At 54.2% G+C, this 26,132-nt stretch overlaps 1 protein-coding gene across 3 annotated transcripts in view; it reads left to right on the forward strand.

The window, feature by feature from the left end:
* The first annotated feature begins 11,472 nt into the window (after positions 1 to 11,472).
* SLC6A9 (solute carrier family 6 member 9) overlaps positions 11,473 to 26,132 on the forward strand; it is a 50,757-nt gene continuing 36,097 nt past the window's right edge. For 2 of the 3 annotated variants that reach the window (XM_036757743.1, XM_036757745.1), the window contains exons 1-2: positions 11,473 to 11,625; positions 15,003 to 15,136. In XM_036757743.1, coding sequence (XP_036613638.1) covers positions 15,107 to 15,136 — 30 coding nt within the window. In that variant the 5' untranslated portion in view covers positions 11,473 to 11,625; positions 15,003 to 15,106. Of the gene's footprint in view, positions 11,626 to 13,297; positions 13,388 to 15,002; positions 15,137 to 26,132 lie in introns of those variants that run through there. The other variant, XM_036757744.1, reaches the window with a different exon arrangement.

Genomic DNA, 26,132 nt, shown 5'->3' on the forward strand with positions numbered 1-26,132 from the left:
GGGGATGGGGATTCCAAAGTTACAAATTGTCCTGATTTCTTTTTACAATTCTGGGGCAATCATTTTGTATCCTCCTCTAGATTCATTCAGAACCTAGAGGAGTAGTTTAGTGGGGCTAGGCTTTTTACATACGCACAAAGAAAATCTGTGCCCAAGTCAAAGGAACCTTGATGGGAACATGGGGCCAATGGCTGTGGTGCAGCTTTGTGGACAGTTTGAGTTTGGACCAGCCATGGGCATGGGTCAAGAATGGCAAGGCCTACTTGGCTGGAGGCCAGCCCTCTCCCACTCCCCACTTAGCCTGGCTCTCAGCCCATTCCAGGCTGCTTTCTCTCCGTTATGGGGAGAGAAACTCTGCTCTTTGTACAAAAAGCAAAGACAACAGTCACAGGAAGGTAGAAACAGAGACTGAGAGACAAAAACCCTGAGACCCCAGGAGATGGAGATGAAGAGAATCTGAGACAGAAATAGCCAATTTAGTTCAGGAAGGATATTGACAAAAGGCACTGAATCAGAAACAGAGCGAGAAGCTCTGTGTCTCCTGCCCTTGTCCGCCAAGGTCTGCTCCTCCCTCCTGCTCCCACTGGGGATTAGAGCAGCCACCAGACCTTGAAGGGGAGGGCAGGGGTAGCCAAGGGTAATGAGCTTAGACCCTGTGACTCAGCTAATCCCTGGTGGCAGATGACAGTGGTCACAGACTCAGGGCCATTACTTGTCCCTCCCCAGATACTCCAAAAGAATCCAGGACTTCGTCTCTTAGCCTTTCCAGCCTGGATCATAAAGCTATATATTTATCCCAGAGAAAGGAGGTTACTTGCACAAAGTCACACAGGTGGTGATTGGTGAAACTGGGATTTGGGCCTAAGTCACAACATTATGCTCTCTCTCTGTCTAAATTGGGATGGAGGTTGGATGGGTGTTCTTGGAGCTGTTCCCTTAGCCTAATGAACCTTAATAACAGCTAAGATGTGGGTGTCCTGGGAGCATGTGACCCCAAGGTCCTTTGTCCTCTCTGTCTCTGCTGTGGAACCACGGACCCCTAATGTTGGAACTTATGGGGTCTTACAGCCAGAAAGCCCCTGCCCTGATGCAGGTCAGCTTGCCAGCCCCACCCCAGGTCCTGTATGTGGTTTCTCCCCACCCCCTTCTCTGCTCACAGCTACCTCCTCACTCTCCTTCCATTGGACTTAAAGGATTTTGATGGATAAAGGAATATGACCCTGGGAGGAGACTCAGGTGACCAGTAGCCCTTGGTGACCCCGAGACTTGAAGACCTGGGATTTTGCTTCCCCTGTTGAGCTTGGACCTTCCAAACTGTCTTCAGCTCCAGTTAATCAGAAGGTCCTGGGGTCCCTTCAGTCCTGAGCCCCTGGCTAAACCAGGCAGCAGGGTCTATAGGCTGAAGGCCTGGGTTCAAGCCCAGGCAACATCTTTTCCCATTCTGAGCCTTATTTTCCTCCTTTGTGAAATGGACTGAATCATCCTTGTCTTTGGTACCTCCTGAGGTTTGGAAGCCTGAGGATGGGGAGGGTGCACAACAGTTTGAGAAGCCTGAGGGAAGGCGCCAGGACAAACTGGTGGGGGGGGGGGGGAGGGGTGTAGACCTCCTGGCCCCAGTGATCCAGCCCTAGAGTCCTACCTCAGACTCCCTCAGCCAAGGGTGGGAGCCATTACGCTAACTTAGGGAAACATGGGGGGAGGGCCATAGATAGGAGGTTTCCGACTGCAGGAAATAGATCTCCTCTCCCCATTCATTCTCCATTCATTCAGTCTGATTCACCATTCCATGAGAACCTGCTGTATGCAGGGACCTATTCTGGATACTGGGCTGGGCTCCCAAGGGGTTAGTACCCTACCTCCATACTCTGCCTCAAGTCTTTCCCTATTCCAGTCTATCCTCCACTCAGATGTCAAAACGATCTTTATAAAGCCAGAGCTGACCAGAGTGCCCCCCACGTGGTTCCCTATCACCTCCAGGATCAAACATGAAACCCTTTGTTTGTTTGTAAAAGCCCTTCAGAACAGGGCCCCTTCCTTCCTTCCCAAACTTCTTAAACCTGACTCTCCAATTCAGTGACTGTTGGGGCAAGAGGAGGTGGCCTCCCCTCTCACTTTCTGGGCTCGCAGCTGGCTGGGCCTGAAATGGGCCTAAGCATGCCAAGGAGTGTGGTGCAATGAGGGTGGGCCATTGACCACATGACTCAGAGAAGTCCCCAGGAGGGATGGATACCCTGACCCCTTGTCCAACAGCCCCTTCACCCCAACCTGGTTCCTCCTTTCTTAAGCCCATCCCCCCATTAGGATACTTGGGTCCTTTATCCTGGGCCCCACCCCCACCACAGGAGGCTTTCTGGGAAGGGAAGGGGAGGTCTGTGGGGGGCAGATAAGCCACTAGCAATAGAGTTGAGGGGGCTTATCCAGGCAAACCAGGAAGGCTCCACCCTCTCTGCCCCTCCCCTCTCCTGGCCTGCTTCTCAGAGGGCTTTGATGACTGGGTCCTTGCCCAAGGACTACAGGTTTGGGCGGCATCTGGGGTCCTGGCAGGAACTGACAGGTGCAGTGGAGGGCAGGTCTGAGCAGTGCTTGGCGCTGGCAGACCTCTTATTGGCCTTGTGCAGAGTCCCAAGAGATGGCTAGATCCCAGGGAGAGACTGGGCATTCTGGTTTATCTGCTGGTCTTGGGGGAAGGACTGAGAAATGGGGGGGAGGGGGGAGCATCTCAGGGGCTGCAGGTTTCTGGGCAGTGTCAGAAGTCAGGGAGGTTTTAGAAGAGATTCCAGGCAATGCTGGGGGGGAGGGTGCTCACTGTGTGTCCCAGTTCCAGGCTGGGAGGCTGAGCAGAGCAGAGATGTCTGGGGTTCTCTCTGGGCTCCTGATGGCCTAAGCTTGGGGCTGTACTCAGCCGTAGGGGTTTTTACGGGACAGAGGACCGGCAGAGTGGCCCAGGCCCTTGGGACTCACACAGTGAGACAGAGCAAATCTTAGTCTCCAGGGCCTCAGAAACAGGTTGGGACCCCAAAGCCTATCCCTCCCCCAATCCACTGAGCAAACAGCATTGCAAACAGCAGGCACTAAATAAATGTTCACTGAACTGACTACAGGCTTCAGAGTGGGTACAGCAGGGCATGGCCTGGGGGAATTTGGCCAGTTCAGTGCCTTGTTTCAGAGCTGTTATTATTGGGGAGGCAGAAAAAGGGCTCTTAGAGATTCTAGCTCCTGCACAAGCTCCTGGGGGCTGCCAAAGGGTAGAGGATGGCCTGATGGGAAGTGTCTGGAAGACCCAGGAGGCCCAACTAACTGCCCAGCCCAGATACCACATGCAGGCCCTGGCAGAGGGGTTGTGTGGGTGGTTCCCATTTCAGTCAAGAGGTTCAAACTGGGATCAGACAGCTCAGAAGTGGTGGCCCCCCAGTAGGAACCCAGGACTTCCAAGACCAGCACCCTCTCCATTGGCTTACATGCCTCTCAGTTACATCTCATGTGCCTGTATTTAGTTACCCACTCTCTGTCTCTCTCTCTACCTCTGTCTCTGTCTGTCTCCTCCAATCCCATCCGTGTCATCACTCCTCAGACCTGCACAGATATGAGAGACCGAGAGCCCCTGAGGGTTTTGCACAGGGAGCTGGGACCAGCCAGGATGGTGGGAGCCGGATTTCCTCCTCCCTGGGAGGTCCCCAGCCTGAAGGGCTGGAAGCCTGTGACTCCAGAGTCCTGTCAACTCCTCCCTCCCTATGCATGAGCATGGAGCAGGGGATGGCCTGGGGGAGTTTGGCCAGTTCAATGCCTTTTCTCAGAGCTGTTATTATTGGGGAGGCAGGGAAGGGGCTCAGAGATTCTAGCGCCTGCACAAGTTCTTGGGGGCTGCCAAGGGGTAGAGGATGGCCTGATGAGAAGTGTCTGGGAGACCCAGGAGGCCCAACTAACTGCCAGTCCTGGGGGATGGGTGAAGAAGTCAGAAGAGGTACAGAGGAACCTTACTCTTCTCTGGCAAAACTCTTCGCCCATCTAGTCCCCCTCCCTCCTCCTTAGCTTCTTCCTCCTAATATCTGAGCCTGAAAGAAGGAAAGAATCCCCCAAGTGACTATTGTCCCTACCTAACCCTCCACCCCCACAGGATCGCAGATATCCCCCCCCCAATTCTCTCAATGTCCCAGAGAAGGCTGGCTTGGAGTCAGGCATCCCTAGCCCTGGAACTAGGCCCCAGCCTGGTGATTCAATGGGCCTGGAGGAGCATCTCCACTTTGGGCCTATCTGTATCCTCCTCCCTCCCATCTGGAGGGCCTCTCCTTAAGCTGGGCTACTGATGGGACTGTAGATGAAGGGAGCTGAAAGGACTAGCAAGGAGGTTAGGCTGGGGGTGGACTATGGAGCAAGGTACACACACACACACACACACACACACACACACCCCTCATGCTATAACCCTGCATGGCACTCCTTCCAGGATGCACAAAGTGGCCCTGCAAGCTGAGGACTACAGGTGTGACTGTTGTGAAGAAGCCTAGAGCCTCAGAGCTGAAAGGGAACTCAGCAGCCCCTGAGGGTCCAACCCATGCACCAAGGAACCCCCACCACAGTGTCCCTGATGAGTGATCATCCCACCTCTGCTTGAAACCCTCTGTCCAAGGAGGGTGAGCTCACTACCTTCCCAGGCAGCCTGGGCCACTATGGGATGGTGGCAATTTTTAGGAAATGTGTCCTGTCATCCAGGCACAGTTGGCCTCATTGCACGTACCCCTGGTAATCACTCCTGGTCCTTCCTCTCTGGCCAAGCAGACAAAGGCTGATCTCTCCTCCACGTGACAGTCATATTTGAGGACAGCTCTCATGTTCTCCCTGAACTTATCTTCTCCAGTGTCAGCATTCCCAGGTCCTCTAACTAATCACCATATGACCTCATGCCAACGCTCATTTCCCATTCTGGCTGCCTCCTCCAGACACTATCTGGCTGATCAGTGTCTTTCTTAAACTCTGGTGCCCAAATCTGAAAATAATATGTATTCTAGGAGTGGTCTGACCAGGGCAAAGAACAGAGATAAGGAAGTTGAGACTCATAGAGGGGAAGTGACTGGACCAGGGTAATATTTACTTAATTACTCAATGTCAGTCAAGATTTTGAAGTCATGACTCTGTTGGCTGCAAGTTCAAAGTTCTATTAACTACACTACCTTGCCTCAGTTGTAAGACAATTACTGGTACAACCCCATGGAAGACAGACTGAGGACAGAGTCCACTGTTCATGATGGACATTGCTCTCCCTCTCAGCAGAAAGGAAGGGAAGACCGGAAGGCAGGCCCCCAAGACCACAATAGTGCACCAAGGAGGGTTCATAGATCCCAAATCACCCCAACCAGTCTTCTCCAGCTGGATGCTGGGGCTTGGCGTGGGCTGGACACTGATGTCCAGCTATTGACCCATGGGCTCTTATAGTAATTCAGTCAACCAGAGAAGAGAGGAAGGAAGTGGGGCAGCAGGAAGCGAACTGGCCTGGGGGGTCCTTGGACCATACAGGGGGAAGGGCTTCCCTGTTCCTCCCTGGCTTTTCTGGGGTTCCTTCCTCAGCCTCTGCTCTCATAACAGATCCATTACTAAATCTTGTCACTTCAAATTCAGTATTGTCTTCCCACAACCACCCCTGACTCTAGACTATTGCAACAGCCTCCAAACAGAGTTCCATGCCTCTACTTTCTCCCCAATCCAATCCATCCTTCATGCTGATCACCATCCTTTCTTGCATGGATAACGTTTCTGTTAAAAAAACTTCAGCTGATTTTCTACTGCCTACCAAGTAAAAGTATCCCCAGAGCTTAGCACAGTGCCTGGCACATAGTAGGTGCTTAATAAATGTTTATCAATCGAGTGATCGAAGAATCAAAACTTCAAAAGACCCAAAGACGAGTGAACAGGGCTGCTTCAAGAGAAGGTCCTGAGTTATTCCAAGCTGAGGTGAGATAACCACTTGGTAGGGTTGTTAAGGAGGAAAGTCTTAGGTAAGTCCGGGCTGGATGGGATGTGGATTCTGGAGTTCTGAGGCTAACACTGTCCAAGGCTGCTGGTCCTGAAATCAAATATAGACTCCTCTATTTGGCATTGAAAACTCTTCATTACCTACCATGGGCATGAACTCTGAAATTCCCTTCTCTGATCACAATCTGTTGTCACTCCAGCTTTCCCTCTACCTTGCAAACCCCAAACCGTGACCTCTAATCCTTCCACCCCTGAGTTCTTTCCCAGGCCATCACCCCTGCACTGGTTACGGTGTCCTCCCTTCCCCGTCTTGACCCTTTGGCAAATCAGCTCAACTGTCCACCATCTCCCACTTTGAAGTCCCTTGACCTCTCATCCTGTTGTTGATCTTGCCCAGCCAAGCCCAAATCTTACATCACTTCTACCACCCATCACCTTCACTCCTCATGTACTGCTGAATGAAGCTAGAGAAAATCATGAAACCATGCTGACTGGATCTACTACAAATTTATATTACACAGCCTCAACTGGGCCCTCACTGCTATAAGGCAAAACTTTTGCACCTCTCTAATTGACTCACTATCCCACTCACCACAGCGGCTCTTCCAAACCTTTTCATCCCTCCTCAAACTTCCCCTGGCTCCCCCTACTCCCAGCTGAGAAACTTGCTTCACATCAAAAAAAAAAAAAAGAGTCCTTCTCCAAGAGCTCTGTCTTTCTCATCTCACGTAACTCATATGCCACTATCTCCTCTTTCATCCCCATTTCCCATGAAGAGGTGGCCCTTTCTTCTTCCCAAGGCAAGCCCTGTACGTGCACAAGCAGTCCTATTCCATCCCATCTCCTCCAACAGATTGCTTTCTGTCATTTCCACTCTCTCACTTGTTGTCAATCTCTACTTGTCTATTGACTATTTACCTATGCCTATAAACATGCCCATGTCACCCCCATCCTCAAGACCTCACCCGCAGTGTCCTATGACTTTGATAGACTTAGTCATTTTCAACAATGCAAGGACCTAAAACAGTCCCAAAAGACTCATGATGGAAAATGCCATCCACATCCAGAAAAAGACATATGGAGTCTAAATGTAGATCGAACCAGACTATTTTCTTTTTGTTTTGTTTTGGTTTGGTTTATGTTTCTCTTTCTCATGGTTCCTCCCATTTGTTCTAATTCTTCTATATAACATGACTAATGTGAAAATGTTTAATAGGAACGTATGTGTAGAGCCTATATTGGATTGCACGCCATCTTGGGGAGGGGGAGAAAATTTAAAACTTATGGAAGTGAATGTTGAAAACTAAAAATACATAAATTAACTTAATAAAAAAAAGAAAAAAGGGGAAAAAAAGACCTCAATTGATCCATCCTTTCCCACTAACCATCATCACCCATCAAGAAGGCTGCTATAATCACTGCCTCCTCTTCTTTTCCTCTCACTCTTTTTACACTTTCTACAATTACTCTCTGACATCTCACCTCATGGTTCACCCAAAACTGCTTGTTCCCAAGTTACCAGTCTCTCAAATCGAGTTTCCTTAAGCACAGGTCTGACCATTCAATACCTGCGGTAGTTCCCGTTCACCTCCAAAGTCAAATAAAAAATCTTCTGTTTGGCTTTTAAAGCCTTCCCTAGCCTGACCCCTTCCTACCTTTCCAGTCTTCTTACAACTTATTTCACCCACTACCAGTGACACTGGCCTACTTATTGTTCCTAACACTAGACACTCCATCTTTCCAGGCATGGTCACTGACTGTGCCCCCTGCCTGGAATGCTCTCTCTCCTCTCCTGTCTCTTAGCTTCCTTCAACTTCCCACCTTCTCCAGGAAACCTTTCCTGATCTTCTTTCTTGTGATATATGTCTTGCCACTGGACCCAGATGGCTCTGGAGGAGAAAGTGAGGCTCATAACTGTACAGTCCTCTCAGTTAGGTCCAATTCACCTTCCTGATATCATGGTCCTCTTGGAGAACAAAGGATAAGCAACAACAACCACATCAGCCTCCTTCATTCTAGTGCCTTCCCTCTGTTGATTATCTCCAATTTATCCTGTATATAGCTTTTGTATACCTGTTTTCTCCTCTCTTTGATTATCATCTGCCTTATCCCCAGCACTTAGTAAGGAGCCTGGCACATAGTAGGTGTTTAACGTTTATTGTCTGAGGGACTGACCCAGTGCTTCCCTAGGTTTCCAGTCTTCTCAAACACAACTCTCCTTCATGCGCAATTGTTGTTCGTCCTTCATTTTGGAAGAGGACTAATGGTGATGACTTGACTTGTTGCTGAATTGGATTTCATGGAGGCAAAGTTACAAAGTCATCAGCCTCACTCTCTCTTCCAGAGTCATTTAAATCCAGTGGCAGGACAAAAATCAAGATGGCAGACGATGGCCCAGGATGTGGCGGATGACCTCGGCATCTTTCATGTCTGACCAAGCTCAGCTTCAGCTGCCTTCATGGCCATCATTGGAACAAATTGTTCTCAGCTGCCCATTCCTCTGAGGGATGTCTTCATTCACACCTTGGGGTAGACGCCCCACTAATTCACCAACAGGATTGAGGCCTGTTGGTTACCCTCAACCTGATTGAGCCCGTTTGAAAAGATGGTGTTGCCAGGGTGTGGCTGCTGCCCATGTTACAGCCTCTTGGAGCCACATGTGAGAGTTGGTGACCAAGGACAGAATGACTCAGTTGCCACCACCTCCCTGACAGTTCTCCTTGCTCTTCCTCACCCACAAAGCTTTGTGCCTTGCTCCTGACAGTCTCCCATACCTGGGATTCTGTTCCTCCATCCTTGAGCCTCGAGAGAATTCTCAGTGGCCTCAGTGGCTCACTCAATGACTACCTCTTGCACCAGGCCTGCCTTTCCAGATTTCCCTCTAGCTGCTGGTGCCCTCCTCCCAAACCACCTAGTACTTACTGCACCTGATGGGTGTGGGTGTTGCCTCTCCCATTCAAATATAAGCTGCCTGAGGGCAGGCACTGTTTCATTTCTCCCAGTTCCCCTTGGCCTGGCTACCACAGGGTCTGGCAGAGGAGAGATGCTTGTTGGTGGATCAGGAGCAACTATAATCAATTATGCATGACAGTGGTGTACCCCAAATGTGATGTAAGACATAATTAAGGATTTGTGTGAACAGGCGGGTCAGCCCTGGAGCAAGATTGAAAGAAAGAAGCACCAGGAATCTGGCCACACCCCCTAGGCTTGGCCCCCCTCAATGAGAGGACACCCCCAAAGGGACCAGCCCACAGGGACCAGGAAGAGAAGAACTCAGCACCCCAGAATGATAACTCTAGCCTGCCCTCCCTATCCTTGGGTCCTTCTATTTCTCTCTCCTACCTCCCTCTAGCGCCCCACCTCCCTGTTCAGCAACTTTACACCTAACTCTATTCCTCAAGGCTAACACTCTCCTCACAATACCTTCTTCTTCCACACTAATGCGCTCCCTCTTCCCACCATTGCCTCACATGCTGCTAGCACTCTGGGCTGTGCTAAATCCTCACCCGCAACCAGTGACCCTCCCTTAGAACTAATTCTCCATCCACCCACTCCCAAACTCAGAATCCCCCAGTGGCTCCCCCCCATACCAGGGGGGCCCTGGGCTCCTCACACTCTGTTCTCACCCCAACACCAGGCTGATGGCAGATTTCTATGAGTCCTATAAAGGCTGTTTCCTTGTGATGTTTCCCTGGGGAAGAAGCTAAAGTCTAGTTAATCCCCTTAATAAAAGGATTTGTTCTGTGAAGTTTGGATTCAGTCAAAGGGCCAAACTTGAGGGCCACATGTGGCCTCGAGGCTGAGGGTTCCCTACCCCTGAACCAGACTCTACTGTTACTGGGTAAGAAGCATTGATAAATCTCATTCCTGTCCCATGCCTCAGTTTCCCTCTCTTAAAAGTGTGAGGAGAGGTGAGATTCTTCTCCAATCTAAGCTGACTCCCTGGGGAAAAGGAGAGGATGCTCTCTCCACCCCTGGTTTCCTATGGGCAACTTGGGGGGAAAGGAAGGAAAATAATCATAGAGTCACCACCCCATGTAGGGCTCTGGCCAACCCCTGGTGGGAGGCAGTGGCCCATGGTCCCTTCCAGGAAGGTATGGCTCCTGCTTACCCACAGGCCCAAGGAGAGCTAAAGGAAGGGAGGAACTGCCTAGCCCACTTGTGGAGAGGAGAAGAGAAGGAGCTGTGTCTGAGCAGGAGGGAAAGAAAGGAGGGGCATGGCCCAGGCCCCAGAGCTCTGCCCTGGTACACACCCTGCATGCTTTCGAAAGCCAACCCCTAACCTACCTAGACACACACACACACACACACACACACACACACACACACACATATTCCTCAACTTATTTCATTGTCTCATCCTCTCTACTCCAAGACCTTTCACTTTCTGATTACCAGAAATGAGAGGAGGAGGGACTTCTCCTAAGTCAACCAGCAAATGGGTGGTCAAGTTGGGGTGAGAATGTGAGGCTCTGGATTCTCAGTCTGTACCTCTCTCCTTTTCCCCACACAGTCTAGAGTCAGCAAACACTACATAATTCATATTTCTGTAACCTAAAGGTTTGGAAGCACTTTCCTGGGGGTGGAGATAGGTCCAGGTCTAAGGACCCAAGCTCTCAAATTAGGAGACTCAGAGAGGAGCAAAGACTGACCAGCAGTTGTATACCTAGGAGAGTTTGAGGTAGGATTTGAACCAGTCTGACACAAAGGCCAGGATTCTGGACTCCATGGGGCCCTCAGTGAGGACGGATGAGGGGGCTCTGAAGTGTGGAGGACTTAACACCACCCACCCTTCACTCCAGGTCAAGCCCGATGAAGCTAGGGGGACCTTAGGGGAGGAGAAACGCCAGTTGGTCTTCGGAGAAAAGTCACCTATGACCTCCCCAACTCAAACTCCGGACTCCTCCCCACACGCATTAGCCCCCTTCCCTTCAGCTCCCAGGCAGACTATAGGCCAGGCCAGTGTGGCTCTGGGCTACCATGCTCTTCAGGCCTAACCAAAGAGGCCCCAACGAGTGCCAGCTGCTTTTCGGAGGAGGGAAGGGAGAAAATAGAGGGGCTCAACAGGACTGCTCCGCTTCCCGCCTGTAAAGCCCAAAGAGAGGCAGCTTCTCCAGGCTCTGGGTCCCAGGCCTCTGGGGGTAGGGGGCAGGCAGCGCCCTGACTGCAGGGTCGGAGGGCGTAAGCCCGGGCCTCCAGGGCCAACTTTCAGAGGTACAGGGGAAGGATCAATCTTGTGGACGTCCAAGCCCCGGAGGGCGGCAGTGGAGGCTGGTAACCTTATTCCTTGGGAGGAGGAGCCTGGGGGAAACAGACGGACCGGCGGCGGGGGCGGGAGAAGGGGAGAAAGGGGACGGGTTAGGGGGGCGGGCCGGGGAGCTGAGCGGGGGAGGGGCTTGGCTGGGGCTCCGAAACCGTCTCGGTTCTCCAAACTTGCACCAAACTCCGAGCCCCAGCCTCCCTCCCCACCCCCCCAACACACAAAACACAACAAGCTCGGGAAAAGCCTTGGAGTAGTGCAGTCGGGGAGACCGACACCACAGCAGCCTCCGCCTGGGCCAGGCTGATGCAACTCTCCCTTTAAGAAATCCACCTGGACAGCCCTCGGCCCGCCGGTCTAGAGGCTCGGGAGAGGAAGGACAGGGACCAAGGACCATGGTAAAGGGAGATGAAGGAATCGAGGGAAGCTGGTGCGTGTGTGTGTGTGTGTGTGCGTGTGTGTGTGCGTGTGTGTGTGTGTGCGTTTGCTGGCTGTCCCGGCGTCTGGGGCTCTGTCTGCCCGTCCCCGAGGCGGGCATCTGTGCCTGTCTCTCTGGGTTGTGTCTTCCTCTGTGTTGTGTGTGCGTGCGTGCGTGTGTGTGTGTGTGTGTGTGTGTTCGCGCGCGCGCTCGCACCGACCCTATATGCTGCTCCTGCCTCTCTGTCCTGAGTGTCTGTGGCTCCGCGTGTGCCGGGTTCTCTCGGTGTCTTGTGAGTGAGGGCATCAGTGCTCCCTGCCAACGCTGCCCCCCACCCCACCCCGGCTGCCTGTGTACGCATACCCGCCTGCAACCAACGTGTCTGTGGATGCTGTTGGATGCCCAGGATGTGGGTCTCCGTGGGTACCTGTGCATCTCGGAGCCTGTCGTGGCTCTGCGTGCGAGTGTATGCGAATGTACGCGAGTGTGTGCGCGCGTGCGTGAACGTGCGTGAGAGTGTGAGTGTGTGTGTGTGGTCCCACGCAGTGCCCGTCACCAAGGTAGCCGGGGGAGGGAGCAGCCTGCTATTGCCGTTTTCCGCGCCGGCGCCGGCTACGGCTTACTCTCGGGCATCTCTGGAATTGGGAAATGCAGGCAGGAGGCTGACACCGATGGGGGGGACTCTCGCCCCCTCCGAGAACGTGTGTGTATGTGTGTGTGTGTGTGTGCGTGCGTGAGCGAGTTCTGTCGGGGTTCCTTCGCCTAGCCACCGGGCGGGAGCCCTGCATTGCCCTCGCCCAGCCCAGCCCAGCTCAGCCAGGTTCCCCTCTCCCGGGTCCCAGTAGCCCAGATCTCTCCATCAACCTCTCCCTTCTCGAACCGCAGCCACTAGCTCGATGCCCTCCAAGAGACACGGGCGGAGAGACATTTGGAGGCTGAATCAGAGTCAGAGTCAGAGTCAGGGTCGGGGCCGGGGTCCGGACCAGGGTCAGTCGGGCGGCTCCGCAGGCAGCCACAGGTGAGGGCGGGGAGCCTCCCGAACCCCGCCCCTCCCTCCTTCCCTGTCTCCCCCTCGGGCTGGGGCGGGGCGGAGCGGATTGAGGGGGGCGGAGCAGAAGCGGCCCGGTACTTTTCCACGGCATGTGCCGGAGGCGGGGCCTGCCGCCGCTCCCACTCCAGCTGAGGAGGCCCACACGTGGCGGCTGATGTAACCCCGGCTCCCCCGCGCCGCATTTAAAGGGGAAGCGCCCCGCCCCACCCCCAGGAGCCTAGGTGCAGGGAGCCTTCTCCAGGGGCGTCCTGAGTCCCCCAATCCAGATGCCCCTGCCCGCCTTCACCCCCAGCCAGCCTGCACTGCCCGAGGAGGCCGCGCCCCTCTGCTTGACAACCCTTAAAGGGGCCGCATCCCCCTTCCCTGACCTGTGCCGGGGAGCTTGCTCGTCTCCACCCCCGCGCCCCACCCCACCCCGCTCCTAAAGCCCAGCCCAGGCTGGCCCCCCGGAGAAGGCCTAAAGCCGATGAGAAGCTGGGGGATGAGAGGGGGACGGGGGGGTGGGGAGCGAAGGCGCGGGACCAGGGAGGACAGACAAAGGGGGCCTGCGGGGTCTGCACGGCTGCGGCAGCAGCAGCGACAGCGGAGGCGGTCAGGCTGGGGCTGCTTTGGTGAGCGGGCCAGGGGGGCGCCGGCACGCCCACTCTGGCCGCCTTCCCCCTCAGAGAGCAGTCACCCAGCAGACCTCCAGGTAGGGAAACTGAGGGAGGCCTGCGTCCCTGAACCCTCAGCGACCTAGAGGCCTTGAGGAAGCAGGGTGTGTTTGGGGGTCGGGCTGGGGAAGACCCCGGCCTCCTATAGCAGCTCCGGAAAGGCCAGCCCTAAGCAGGCAGGAGATGGCACAGAAGAGGTAGAAGGTCGGTGAGGCTTAGCCTTAGAGGCCCAGAGGCAGGAGGGACTCCTGGGCACGGCCCCTTCCCACTCCTTCCCATGCCAAGTGCCTGGGATTGAGTGCCAGTGGCAGGACCAGACCAACAGCCAAAGGAAGGAGGACAACATGGATTTGCATAGGAAAATCAGCTTCTCCCCCTTCCCATGTATCCTAGAGGGTTAGAGAGGAAGCTGCCCACGGCACAGGGCAGGGTGGCATGGAGTCCTGAGGGGCCCCGGAGCAAACCTCCTTCGGATCCAAGATAGTCAAATGTCCAAACCCATCTTTCTCAAGGAAACTGGAGTATTTTTTCCTCCAAGAACAGGGCCTCTTGGAATCTGGGACAGGTCCAACCTACATAGCCACTTGCCAGCAGCTAGTTCCTTATAGCCCTGTCCTTAGCTCAGGGTGACAGCACCAAGGTGGTAAAGTAGGCAGGGCTCTAGACTGGGAGTCCAGAAGGCCGGAGCAGACACCAGCTGTGTGATTCTAGACAAGTTCATTGACCTCTGTAGGCCCGTTTCCTGTTGGAAAAAAATGAGGGGCATGGGCTCAGTGCCCTCTTAAGGTTTCATCCAACTCTAAATCTGTGAGCCTCTGACCTCTAGCCCTCTCTCTGGTGTCCCCAGCCTTCCTCCATTATTCTTCAGCCTCACCTCTCCTGTCCCCCAGGCTCCTTTCTGCTTAGCCCAAGGCTGGGCAGCACATTCCTGAGGGTCTGGGACACTGAAGAGGAGGATCAGTGCTGGAACCACCACTTAGCTACAGTTTTCATCCCCTTCCCCTTCGGGAGGTGTGGCATGGAAGGCCTTGGAAGTGCCAGGCAGAGCAGGGCCCAGATCAGGCAAGAGCCCCCAGCATAGACAACCCTGGGCAAAGTTTGAGCTTGGAGGGTGGGGAGGGCATGCTGTTCTGAGCTACATCCACCCTGAGGGGAAGAATTAACAGTGCTCCAGGCCACTAATAAAGGATTTGGCCATAAGCCCAGGTCTGGTTTTTGTGGATTGTTGGGGTGTGTGTGTGCTTGAAAAATCTTTCATAGAATTGGGCATCTGGAAAGTCAAAAATATACCTTTGTCCACTGAGAGGAAAAGGCCCATGGGTCTGATAGATGGTCTCTGAGGTCCCTTCTGCCTCTTTATGGTCCTTGTTTCTGTGATCAGGAGAGGCAGAAAGAGAGAGGAGAGCCAGGAAAGAGATGCCCTGTGATGGGGGGCATGAAGGGCCAGGTGTGCTTCCCAGCTGGGGAAGATGGAGACTGCTGGCCTGAGTGGCTGTAATGTCCAGCTCCTCTGTTCCACCCCAAAGCCTGGGCTGGAGATCAGCCCAACTGAAGAGCAGCTTTCCCAACCCCAGGCCCCAAGCCCCTCATTCTCCCTCCCTCGATGCAGCCCATGCACTCACTGCCCTCTGTCCTCTTGTGCTTTGTCTTCAGCTCTTGATGCCAGTGGCCTGAGCAGAGCTGGAACCCAAGGCCGTGAGTGCTGCCCGGGACTCCAGAGCCCCACACCCACGGCAGCCTGATACTCTGGGGCTGCCATGGCCGTCAAGAATGTCAAAGGGATGCAGGTGAGTACCATCGGATCCAGGTCAAGGAGCAAGACGCCAGCCGTACCCGCTCCTGGGCCTTCCCCCCCCCCCCCCGATTCTTGGGCCATTTAATCTGGGATTGCCTGGCTGGCAGCAAAGCCTGGCAGAGAAGTCAAGCCCTTATTGTGCAGGTCTGAAAGTGGGCTGTTCAAGGCCTAGCCAGGCAGTCAGGGAAGGGCCGCCTCTGAGGGTCCAGGCAGAAACAGTGACTGGGTGCCCGGCTCTTGGTTCCATCTCTTTTCTCCGTCTCCCAGTCTCCTCTGTCAGAACATTAACCTGTAGCTGTAGGGCGGGTCATTGTGTCCTTCCTTTGGGCTTATCATAGGGCAAATTGCCTGATCTCTCATAACCTGGTATAGACCTGGGCTATTGGATTTGGAACAGGAAGAAGGTGGGTTACAGGAGGGGTAATGTTTTCAGTGCCAGGTATGAAGGGACAGAACCCAGGGAGGGGTGTAGGCAAAGCAGGCAGATGAGACCAATCCTGTAGCCACCACAACCCATGGAACTGGGACTGTTTCTCATTCTGGGCTTCAGACCCAGGTACAGTATGGAGGTCCTCTGCACTTTTCCTCCCCTTCTCTAGTATTTTTTTCAGATGTTTTCCCTTCTAATTAAAGATTGACCTTGGGTGGGGGGTTACAGCTTAATTGAAGTCAGACCTGAGGCTGCGCCTAAAACCAAGAGTGGCCACTTGGTGACAGGCAGGCCCATCCTGACCTTAGTTTATGAAGGCTGTTCCAAAGTGAGTCTGAGATCTAGGGGTACCAGGAGGCTCAGGGCTGCATGAGTGATGGTCTGGGAATTGACCTCATCTGTGGAGGGGAAGGAGACCCAGTGAGGCTCCTGGAATGCAAGCCAGGGGCCTCAGCTTAGGCTGGGGAACCCCAGTGGGGAAGAGGCTCCAACAGTTCAGTATGGGAAAGGGTAACTTGGGGTAACTCTATGGGAAGAGTGTCTCCACACCAGGGACCCTACAGCAGGCCCAGTCATTAAGATCTATACTGGCTACTGTCCGGACAGCCTTGCTGGTCTGCGCCTGCTCACAGTCCCATTCCCAGAGCTCCCTCTCTGCCCAAGTGAGCAGTATGGGGCCTGGCTTCTGCCCTCTGCCCTTCCCACAGCTGGGCTCCCTGCTTACAGCCCGTATCCCAGGGACAGGAGGTCCCGCTGGGTGCCTCTGAGATTCTAATCCTGTCTTGGCCTCCGTCCCTCTGAGGATCCTAGGCAAACCTCTGTTCTCAGGCTTCCCATTTTGGACCTGTGGAGTTGTCCTTCCTCTCGGGTTTGTTCAGTCTCAGTGCAGAACTTGGCAGCCAGCCTTCAAGCCCAGGCCAGCAGGCCCCTTTTGCCCCAGGTCCCTGGTTTGCTCTGCCCTGGCCTTCTCTGGCGACGAAAGCTCTCCCCACATGGTCTCCCAGTCTTCCCTGGCTGCACACTGCAGCATTAGCCTAGTGGTTCTGGGGCCCCCTTGGAATCAGGATCGGGGGTGGGGGATATCTCCCAGCCAATCCCCAAGTGAGGCTTTAGTCTCTGCTCAGCAGCTGGAGCCAAGCCAGATGACTAGGGGAGAGGAAGCTCACTTGCAGGCTGCCTTACCAACAGCTGAATCTCCTCGGTGTAGGAAGAGGGGAGCAACAGTAGGTCCCTTAGCCACAGGCAGGAGCAGCCAGATCTGCTCCTTCCAGCATATTCTCTGGAAGGAGGACCATGGATGCTCATTGTGCTTCTGACTGTCTGTGATCTGGGACCCAGCATTCTAGGCCTTGGTTTCCCTGCTTGTGTACTGAGAAGTTGTTCTTCCATTGTTATGGCCACAGAGATGCTAACAGTGCCACAGGGAGGGATAGGACGTTAGGTGGCCCTCAGCTGCCTGGGCTTGGATGCCTTTGAGGTCACCATAGGTCCAGTGAGTTCCCGGTTTGAGCCTCTCCCACGGAGGCAGGGGGCTGGTGAGAGTGGGCAGCCCTCATGCATGTGTCTGTGCCTGAGTCCCACGTGCCCCCCTCCCCATACCTCCCAGCCCAGATGGGCTCTGCCAGGCTGGCTCGGCTGCCTTGCTCACGCCTCAGTGGCTCCCAGGACATGGGCTCCCAAGAGGCCAGCTGGCCATGGAGCCTCTAGGCAAGGGGAGCAGCTGGACAACTTGGGGGCAGATGCAGAGGGTGAGAGCGAATCAGAATGGAGGGGGGCCTAGTGAGAACACAATGAGGCCCTTTCCCAGGGAGCCCTTGGGGTGGGGGTCTGTGGCATCGGAAGCTGGAGGGAGGGCTCTGGGGCCAGAGAGAAGCTTGAAGGATAGACTGGACTCTCCAGACAGAAAGGGCTGGGGTGGTAACTGAAGGGCCTTCCTCCCCTCACCCCCATGTCCATTCCACAATTGGGAAAGGTGAGGTGTGCTCTGAGGGGACAAGCCCAGTGCTATGAGTCTTTGATAATCCCTCTGCAGTGGCTTCTGGGAGTTAGGGGCTCATGACAAAGGAGGAAATAGGCTGCTTCGAACCTGGTGTTCTAGATCCCAAAGCATCTCCCTTCTCAAGGCCTCACCTGGCTACCCCGAACCTAGCTATCTCCCCCAAACCAGGAGACTGGAAGGGTGGGGGCTGAGCAGGAGCCTTCTTCCTCCAGCAAGTGAGCAGGTTCATGGATGCTCTTTCCTTCCTCTGGGGTTAGGTCAGTGAAGGGGTTTCGTAGCAGTTCTGCTCCAGCTTAGGGCACCTGGATGCAGTTCAGCCTGGGCCCAGAAGGACCATAGCCCAGACAGCCAGGCCTCCTCCCTAATCCCAGACACCTGTTTGCTGGTTTTCTCCCTCCACCCTAGAGAGAAGGTCCTCCAGGGCCCTGGCGACCCACTGGCTCTGGCCGTCCTCTCTAGGGACCCAGGAAAGTGTAACCGAGCCCAGGGCCCATGGGGAGGGGCAGGTGGGCCAGGCTGAGGGACTTAAATAGCCCCAGAAATGTGGCCACAGGCTGTTCCAGCTGGACCCCAGCCCAGCAGGCAGTGAGCCTGAGTGAGAGGTGGGGCTAGTGCCTCAGTGAATGAACTGCAGATATGAAAAAGCCCAGTATCCCTGGGGAGGCAGGCTCAGAAGGGAAGGGTCCATCCCATGAGCCTTTTGGCCCCTGAGACCCAGACCTTTGCCATTCTTTCTGGTCATCTCCCCGCTCTCTGCCAGGTCCTCCCTGTGCCTCCTTGGCAACCTGGCATTTCTATGAGCACACATAACCCCAGGCCAGCCCTGGATGCCCATTGGCCTTTGCACCTCAGTTCTGTGGATTTCTCCCATGTTGGGTCTAGGGCCTCTGGGCTCCATACCCTTCTGGCACTGTGGCAGCTCTGATATGGTAGGTCCAGGGGTCAGAGTGGTCTGCATGGCACAGGAAGGGAACTGGGGAGACTCTACTTAAGAAAGTGGGCCTGGGAGCAGCTGGAGCCCACTAATGAGGCCTCATTAAGGCCAGTGCCCAGCTGGGCTGCTGCCTCCTCCTGTCCCTGGGCTAGGGCTGTGTGTTCTGGGCACCTCGCCCAGGCCAGGGCAGCCAGAGCCCAGCGCCTACCCTGGACCTCATGGGTGACTGGCCCTTCCTGAAGTCAGTAACCACGCCAGGGGCCGGAAGCAGGAACAAGTCTGACCCAGGAATGGGCTGGGGAATCAATGAGTACTCTTCCCCCTCTCCCTCCTGGCCCCACCTCAGTGGCTGGGCACTCTGGCCTCAAGGGAGGCGCCTGGGGGCAGGGGAAGTGCTCCTGGATTCAGTGTCACATCCTCAAGACTTTTCAGTCTGAATTTTTGAGGGAAAGACCTTACAGACCTTGGAAGGATACGTTTCTTCATTCCTACCCAACTTGATAATGTATGCTAGTCTTTGCTCCTCCAGACCTCTGCCTGTGCCTAGTAGCTGGCAAGTACCTAGGTGGTGCCTCAGGACCAGAGGGGAGCTGGAATTTTTGGTTCTGGCTGACCTTCTTTCTGTCCAGAATTGAAAAGTGGCTGTCTCACCACTGGGCAGAGAGCAAATATTTCTATCAGTTTCCACAGGTTGATGATGGCATTCTGAGTCCTCCCTGAAAATGGGGAAACAGAGTGGAAAGAATATAGGACTTGGCATCAGGAGAGCCAGCCCCCTCTTGGCTTTCCCCCTTCCTAGCTGTAGAGACATGTGGCTTTGGGCCTTGAGGCTACTGTAGGTCTTGGAGACTCAGTTTCCATGTCTGTAAAATAGATTGTATTAGATGGCCTTCAAGGGCCCTCTCAGCCCTCAGGCTAGGACTCCAAGTGGGATGGTGGCAATGGTGGTGGTGTGTTCACACCAGCCCCTTATCCTTAGAGGCCATGGCCCTTCCTCCTGGCCACATTTTGGGTCCCTCCTGTAGGACTGGAGGGGCCCCTCTCCCTGGCCTCATTCATTCCCAGGGCTTGCTACCCCCCATTGGGCTGGGGTCTTAGGAGGGTAGCGGAGTCTCTGTGGGTGTGAGTGTTTGACTGTTTTTTGTTCCAAGAACTTGCTGGGAAACAAGGGAGTACATCAGAGGCTGCTCTGAATCGTCCGGGCTGCATGGGGACTGAAGGGGGGGAGGGCTGGAGGGGGGGTGCTGGAGAAGGCAGAGCTCGGGAGGAGATGAGGTGAAAGTAATTCTGACGTTGGCCAAGCGCGGCAGAGGGAGTACCAGGGAGGCGGGAGGGCTGAGCTGGCAGAGGTGTGAATGAGTCTCGGACTGAGCCGCCCGAGCTCCCCACTGCTCGTCCCAGGATGGCGGAGGCCCGTGGTGGTCAGGGGGCTCCCTTCTCCCCAGAACAGGTCAGCCACCATCCCCCTTCCTGGCCCCAGTTGGCCTGGGCATCCTATGGGCTTGGGGGGCTGGGAGGGTGAGGGGCTGAATGAGTGTCTCTTGGGAGGGGGCAGGCTCAGGGAGAGCAGCAGCCGACAGAACTGACCCAGAAAGTCGCAACTCGGCAAAGAGTGAGAGAAGAGGTGGTTTGTGTGTGTGAGAGTGTATGTGTGTGTGGGGGTGAATAGGGGAGGGGGGGCTGTGAGGGCTCCCCCTGCCCAGGGACCTGCTGAGAATCTGCTCTGTGTATCAAAGGGGCATTGTCCTGGCTCCCGGGGAGACGGGCCGGAGGTGCCCAGGAATTGGACTAATCAATACAGCCCCATTGTCTGGGCCACGGCAGTTACTCCTGTGGGGAGGGGGGTGAGGGCACCAACGTGGTGCCCACAAATTCAGTGGCGGTGGGGGGGGGATGGGTGGCAGGAGTCTCAGAGTGAGATTTGGGGAGATATGAGATGACCTCCCATTAACGTAATCCCTCTAGGAGGGAAATGCTCTAGGAAAAGTCCTCCAGTGTGTCTTTCTGGGGTCTAGGCAGGGGCCATTGTGCCATGCATGATGTAGCTAATGGAAAGTGAGGCTATTCCATGAATTGGCCCCTCTACTCTGGGTGTGTGAGGCAGGGGCCAGGAATAGGGGAGTCTGGTTCACTCTCAGGAAATAGTAAAGAATAATGTCAAGGAGTTTGGGGTTGGGTCTTTAGAAAAGGATACAGCAGCCCATGTCCTCCAGCAGTCCCTGAGAGACTCCAGTACAAGCCCTGCTGGAACAAATACCCCTAAGTCAGAGGAAGTGCTCCCAGTTCACCCTGAGCTGGTACAGCTCGGCTGCCCTGAAGAGAAAGGTATATGCACGTCTCAGATGCCTAGAGGGTTCGTCATAGGATCTATGGGTCACCACCCTGGTGCCTTCCCCACCAAGAGCTGAATTAGGGATGGGATGATGGTACCTTCTCAGGCTTCTCCAGCTGGCTTCCCATAGTATCCAGGGCCTGGCCTGTCATGGCACTGGCTGGCACTCCTGGAGGGGGAAGGGAGGGCAGCCTTTTGTTTTCTCTGTTGGGTCTTTGGTGCCTCTGTCCCTGTCAACAGAGCTCTGAGAGGAAATGGAAAAGGAGCTGTCTCAGGGACCTGTGTCACCCATGGGCCAGCACTGGCACAGGGTCCAAGATGCTGCCCCAGGTACCTGTGGGCCAGAGGACAAGCATCTATACCTTCTTTGGGCCAGGTGCTCACTACAGCCCCACCAATGCTATCCTAGCTCCACAAGCTGGGCAGGCACCCAGGTTGGGCTCCCAATAACCTCCCTAGCAGTCTCATTCAGGACTTGAGTGAAGAGGGTCTTTGCTTCCCCTCCCTCTACCAAGATGGCCCAGTTTGTGGATGGGGAACATGGCATGTGACAGATGACATATGTCCATCTGTGGCCTGACTTGGCTTCCCTGGAGGCAGGAATCAGAACATCAGACAAACAAATGCTAAGAGGCACTATCCCTAGAAATGGCTGGTGGGAAAGAGAAGCCGCATAGACCTGGCCATAAGAGCCTTTGTCTCAGATCCCCCCTCCAGAACCCGAGGAAATCTCCAGCAGCCTAGATGGAGCTCCAGGGAAGGATGTGATGTGAGGTCCTGCCCTCTCTTTTATAAAGTTTGTCTTGGATGTGACTCCATCTCATGAGCTAAACCAGGCTGGAGAGTCATCAACAAGGGCACGTCCAGCCCAGGCAGGGGAGCTCCAGGAGCCCTTCCTTTCCATTCAAGAGAGGGAAGAGGGAACCGCCCTCCAGGCCAAAGGGCACAGGTTGATGGGGTCTGACAATTTACCCAGTGCCTGCCTCTAGCAGCCCTGAGACAGAGCGGGCAAATCAGCCTCCCTTCAGAGATGAGGAAACTGAGAACAGCTAGTCCCCCTGGAGCCGGGACCCCCCGCCCACGACTCACCCCACTACGTCTCCCACAGTTAGACAAGGGGTTTCCCGTGATGATGGAGAAATCAGGCCAGAAACCTGGGAAACTAACAGAAAACAGAGATTCAAGGCTCAGAAAAACCCTAATGGGGACAGAACCAAAATCTCAAAATTATTGGACACCTCGTTTCCAATTCCTCTGGTCCTGGAGTGTGCCAGAGCCGGCTCAGATGGGCTCTGGGAGCTGATTGGTAAGGACCATTTGTGGTGGGTATCAGTGGCAGCGCCATGATTTTGGGAAAATGCAGTTAATTTCAAAGACTTAGAAAGTACCTACTGTGTGCATGAAAAGCACTGTTAGGTGCTAGTGACAAAAAACAAACAAGACAGTCCCTGTCCCTAAGGAGTTTATGTCTCCTTAGACATAAGGTGGTACCTAGCTATCTCCCCCATCCCCCACCACAGGACCAACAGTTATACAGTGGACTATTCTAAGCTTTTGGTTTGAGGGTAGGGGAGAACAGACTTTGCAAATTCTTATGAAACCATTTTGGTGATTCTGCCCTGGAAATTGGGCTGCCTCATTCCCAGGGAAAAGCTCAGTGAGAGCAACGAAGAGGGCAGGGAAATACTCTTGGCTTCAGTTTCCCCCCTCTGTAACTTGGAGGGCCCTGCCTATTCTATGCTTGGTGCTGTTCTGAATCCCAATGCTTGGGCCATGGTGTTAGCCGTAGCCCCCCTAGAGAGTGCAGGGGAAGGAGGAGGGGACACGGGTGATCTTAGCTGGGTGGCACAGTGCGTGGCACAGCTCTGTACCCGTAGTCAGGATAGACCTGAATTCAAATTTCGCCTCTGACACTTATTAGCCGTGTGACCTCAGGCAAGTCACAGAACTCCTTCTTGCCTCAGTTTCCTCATCTGTAAAGTGGAGATAATGATAGCACCTACCTTCCTGGGAGGATCAGATCAGATTAACATGCATATAGGATCCTGCAGACCTTAAAGCTCTCTATGAAATGCTGGCTCTTATCTTTATTCTGAGCACAAGGAAAGCCCTAGGGTGGCTGTGCCAGGGTAGCCAGTGAACCTGTCTGTGTTCATAGAAATGATTGTGTCTCCTCATCCTGCACCCTGCTGCCCCCCACTTCCATCTCAAGCTAGAGGGGACTTGGGCTCTTGGGCTGATGAGGCAGAGGCTCACTGGCCTTACAAGTCTTCTCCAGGGCTCAGGATTGTTGACAGGAAGGGAAGATCAAAATTCTCTCACCCACCGAAAGGTTCAAGTGAAAGATAGTTACGCCTCCTGTCAAAGGTAGGAACCCAATGGCAGCCAACTTGGCATTGGGTGACTGGAAACTTCTATAGGGCAGGACTGTGGCTTTTTTCTCAGTATCTCTAGGGCCAAGCACTGGGCTAAGCCTGGCACATTGATTGGCCAACTGGTTGATTAAATGTCCTGGCACCAGGAGCAAGAGACCCCCTTTGTCTCTAGAATCATAGCAGTTTCCTTGGTCGGGTTGGGTTGGGGTTGGTTGTGTGGGGGTGGAGGAGATATTGGTGAATAAAGGGCCGCCCCATTTTTTTCTAACTATGAGTTTGAGGAACCTGGGGAGAGTGGGCTGAAGCAAAGAACTTCCAGAGACAGGCAATAAATAGCCCGCAGAGAGGCAGCTGTTAAAATGAAGGGGATGTCCTGGGGAGAAAAGAGGAGAGGGGGATGTGAAAACCTTTGACTGAACAGAGGAAATAAACTTGGGGAGGCCAGGCAGGGAAGAGGGGGATGCCAAGGGGGCCCAATGGCTGACCAGACAGTGGGTGGTGGCCAGTCTTCATGGTCTGGGGCAGCGTGCCCACTGCCAAGCAGGGGCTCTCCTCTGGCTACATCTGGGTTCAAACCTCAGCAATAGCCTCAGCCTTTAATCCCACCCTCACAGAGGCCCCTCCAGTGTTTTCCCCTACCATATGGCAAGGGACAGACTGGAGCAGCGAGGAAAGGCTCAGAAAGAAATGTGTGTGGTCTGGGGGCCCCAGGGAGCTTGTGCTAGAGAGAGAGGATGGAGAGATATCCAGACCCCAGGCCGAGGAAGAACTTTGGGGCTGAGCATTCTCTCCTGATCTGCTGGTGAGGAAGCTGAGGCAGCCTGCTGCAGGCAGAAGTTCGCTAAGCAGTCCCTTTATTGACATCTTGATTGCTGTGGAGTAGCCCAGTACTCTGGCCAGGACACCACAGTGAGATGGGCATGGGAATTGTAATGGTGACCCATGGTTCCGTAGCGCTTGAACGTTGGCAGATTGCTAGTTCTGTGGGAGGCTGGAAGTTTTTCCAGGATCCAAAACTTCCTAGCAATGACAGCAGTCCAAACGAGGGGGGTGGGGGGGTGGGGTCATGAGTTACCCACAGGTTGAAGTGTTTGAGCAGATAGATGCTGGCTGGACACTTGTCTGGGATGTCAGAGATGGGAAGAGCTCAGGCCTTGGGGAGGGGCGACCCCATTGCTTAGCTCCCTCCCTCCCACCCTCCCCACTCTTGGATTCTAGGATTCTCTCATATTAGAGGTTCTTCAGTCGTCTCCAGCCATATCGGTGCACCCCCGAATGCCCATTTCCAGGACCCTCCTCGTGTCCTCACCCGCATGACTGGGCAGGTTAGCACACGGCTCGTTGGTGTGTGTGCTTCTTGTTAAACTGAACAGCGGGCTCATCGGTGCTCAGCCAGGCAACTCTGATGTGATTACCCACTGCTGGCACACGACCCGTGGTCCAGTGCCACCCCACCCCCCTTCACTGCCCTCTTTCCTGGCCAGCCTTGTAGTAGGACCCTGGAGCGAAGGAGCCCTTCCATTCTTCATGGCTGCAAAAAGGAGGAGGCACCTTGTAGTTCCTGTCAGCATAGGGGGGCAGAAGGGAATCGACCAACTGACAGCCCCTGCCCTCAAGCAACTTCTGTTCTATGTGGGGGACAAAATAGATACAAGATAGTTTGGGGTAGGGAGAAATAGGAGAGGAGCTCAAGAAAGGCTTTGGGCAGAAGGTGGTGCCTGAGCTGAGTCTTGGAGGGGCAGGGGGAGAGCATTCTAGACCTGGGGGGGCAGCCAGTGTGAAAGCACAGAGCTGGGAGATGATACCAGGGCAGGAGGAACTGTAAGAAGGCCAGTCTGCATGGAGGAAGTGGAGTGATCATGTGTAAAAAGACTAGAACAGTAGGTTGGGGCCAAATAGTGAAAGGTTTTAAATGCCGAGCTTCAAAGTTCATATTTTGTCTCAAAGGTGATATGCAAGCACTCGAGTTTATTGGGTAGGAAAATCACATGAGCAGTTGATTGGAGGGGGGAGAGTCTTGAGCAGGGACCCACCAGCAGGGCATTGCCAGAGCTTAGGCGATAAGGACCTGCACAAGCGTGGTGGGGGTGCCCCTCAAAACTCTCCTGGTTTCCCCTGTCCTCACTCTTTCAGTTGAAAACCTTGTTTTATATTTCACTGAAAAAACTGGGGCCATCGGCCAAGATCCCCCTTTTCTTCTCATCTCGTAGCACTCAGATGGCTTCCCCCACTATTTCTGCCAGTTCTGTCTCCCATGAAGAGATGGTACTTTTCCTACAACATGTGTCTCTACTTCCTTTCCTCTTACCCTCTTAACTCTACCATCTGGTTCTTGACCTCATCATTCAATTGAAACTGCCCTCTCCAAAGTTTCTGTTGCTGTTGTTGTTCAGTCAGTTTTCAATCCTGTCTGACTCTTCGTGACTCCATTTGGGGGTTTCTTGGCAAAAAAAAAAATCCTGAAGTGGTTTGCCATTTCCTTCTCCAGCTCATTTTACAGATGAGGAAACTGAGGCAAACAGGGCTAAGTGACTTGCCCAGGGTCACCCAGCTAGGAAGTGTCTGAGGCCAGATTTGAAGTCAGGTCCTGCTGGCTTTAAGTCCAGCGCTCTATCCACTGCACCACCAAAGTTTCTAGTGATCTCTTAATGGCCAAATCTAACGGCTCCTTCTCGACTTCTCCAGAGCCTTTGCCATTATTGGTCACTCTCGTCTTCTGGCTGCTCTCTTCTCTCTAGGTTTCTGCGACGCTGCTCTCTCCTAGTCCTCCTCCCACCCATCTGATCACTCCTCTGCGGTCAGACGATAGGCTTCATCCAAACCCCAAGTGTCCTCCAAGGTTCTGTCCTGAGCTCTCTCCTCTTTTCCTTCTATCGTATTTCACTTGATGACCTCATCCGCTCCCATGAATCTGACTC

Source organism: Trichosurus vulpecula, chromosome 4 (assembly GCF_011100635.1).
Source record: "Trichosurus vulpecula isolate mTriVul1 chromosome 4, mTriVul1.pri, whole genome shotgun sequence".
NCBI classification, from domain to species: domain Eukaryota; kingdom Metazoa; phylum Chordata; class Mammalia; order Diprotodontia; family Phalangeridae; genus Trichosurus; species Trichosurus vulpecula.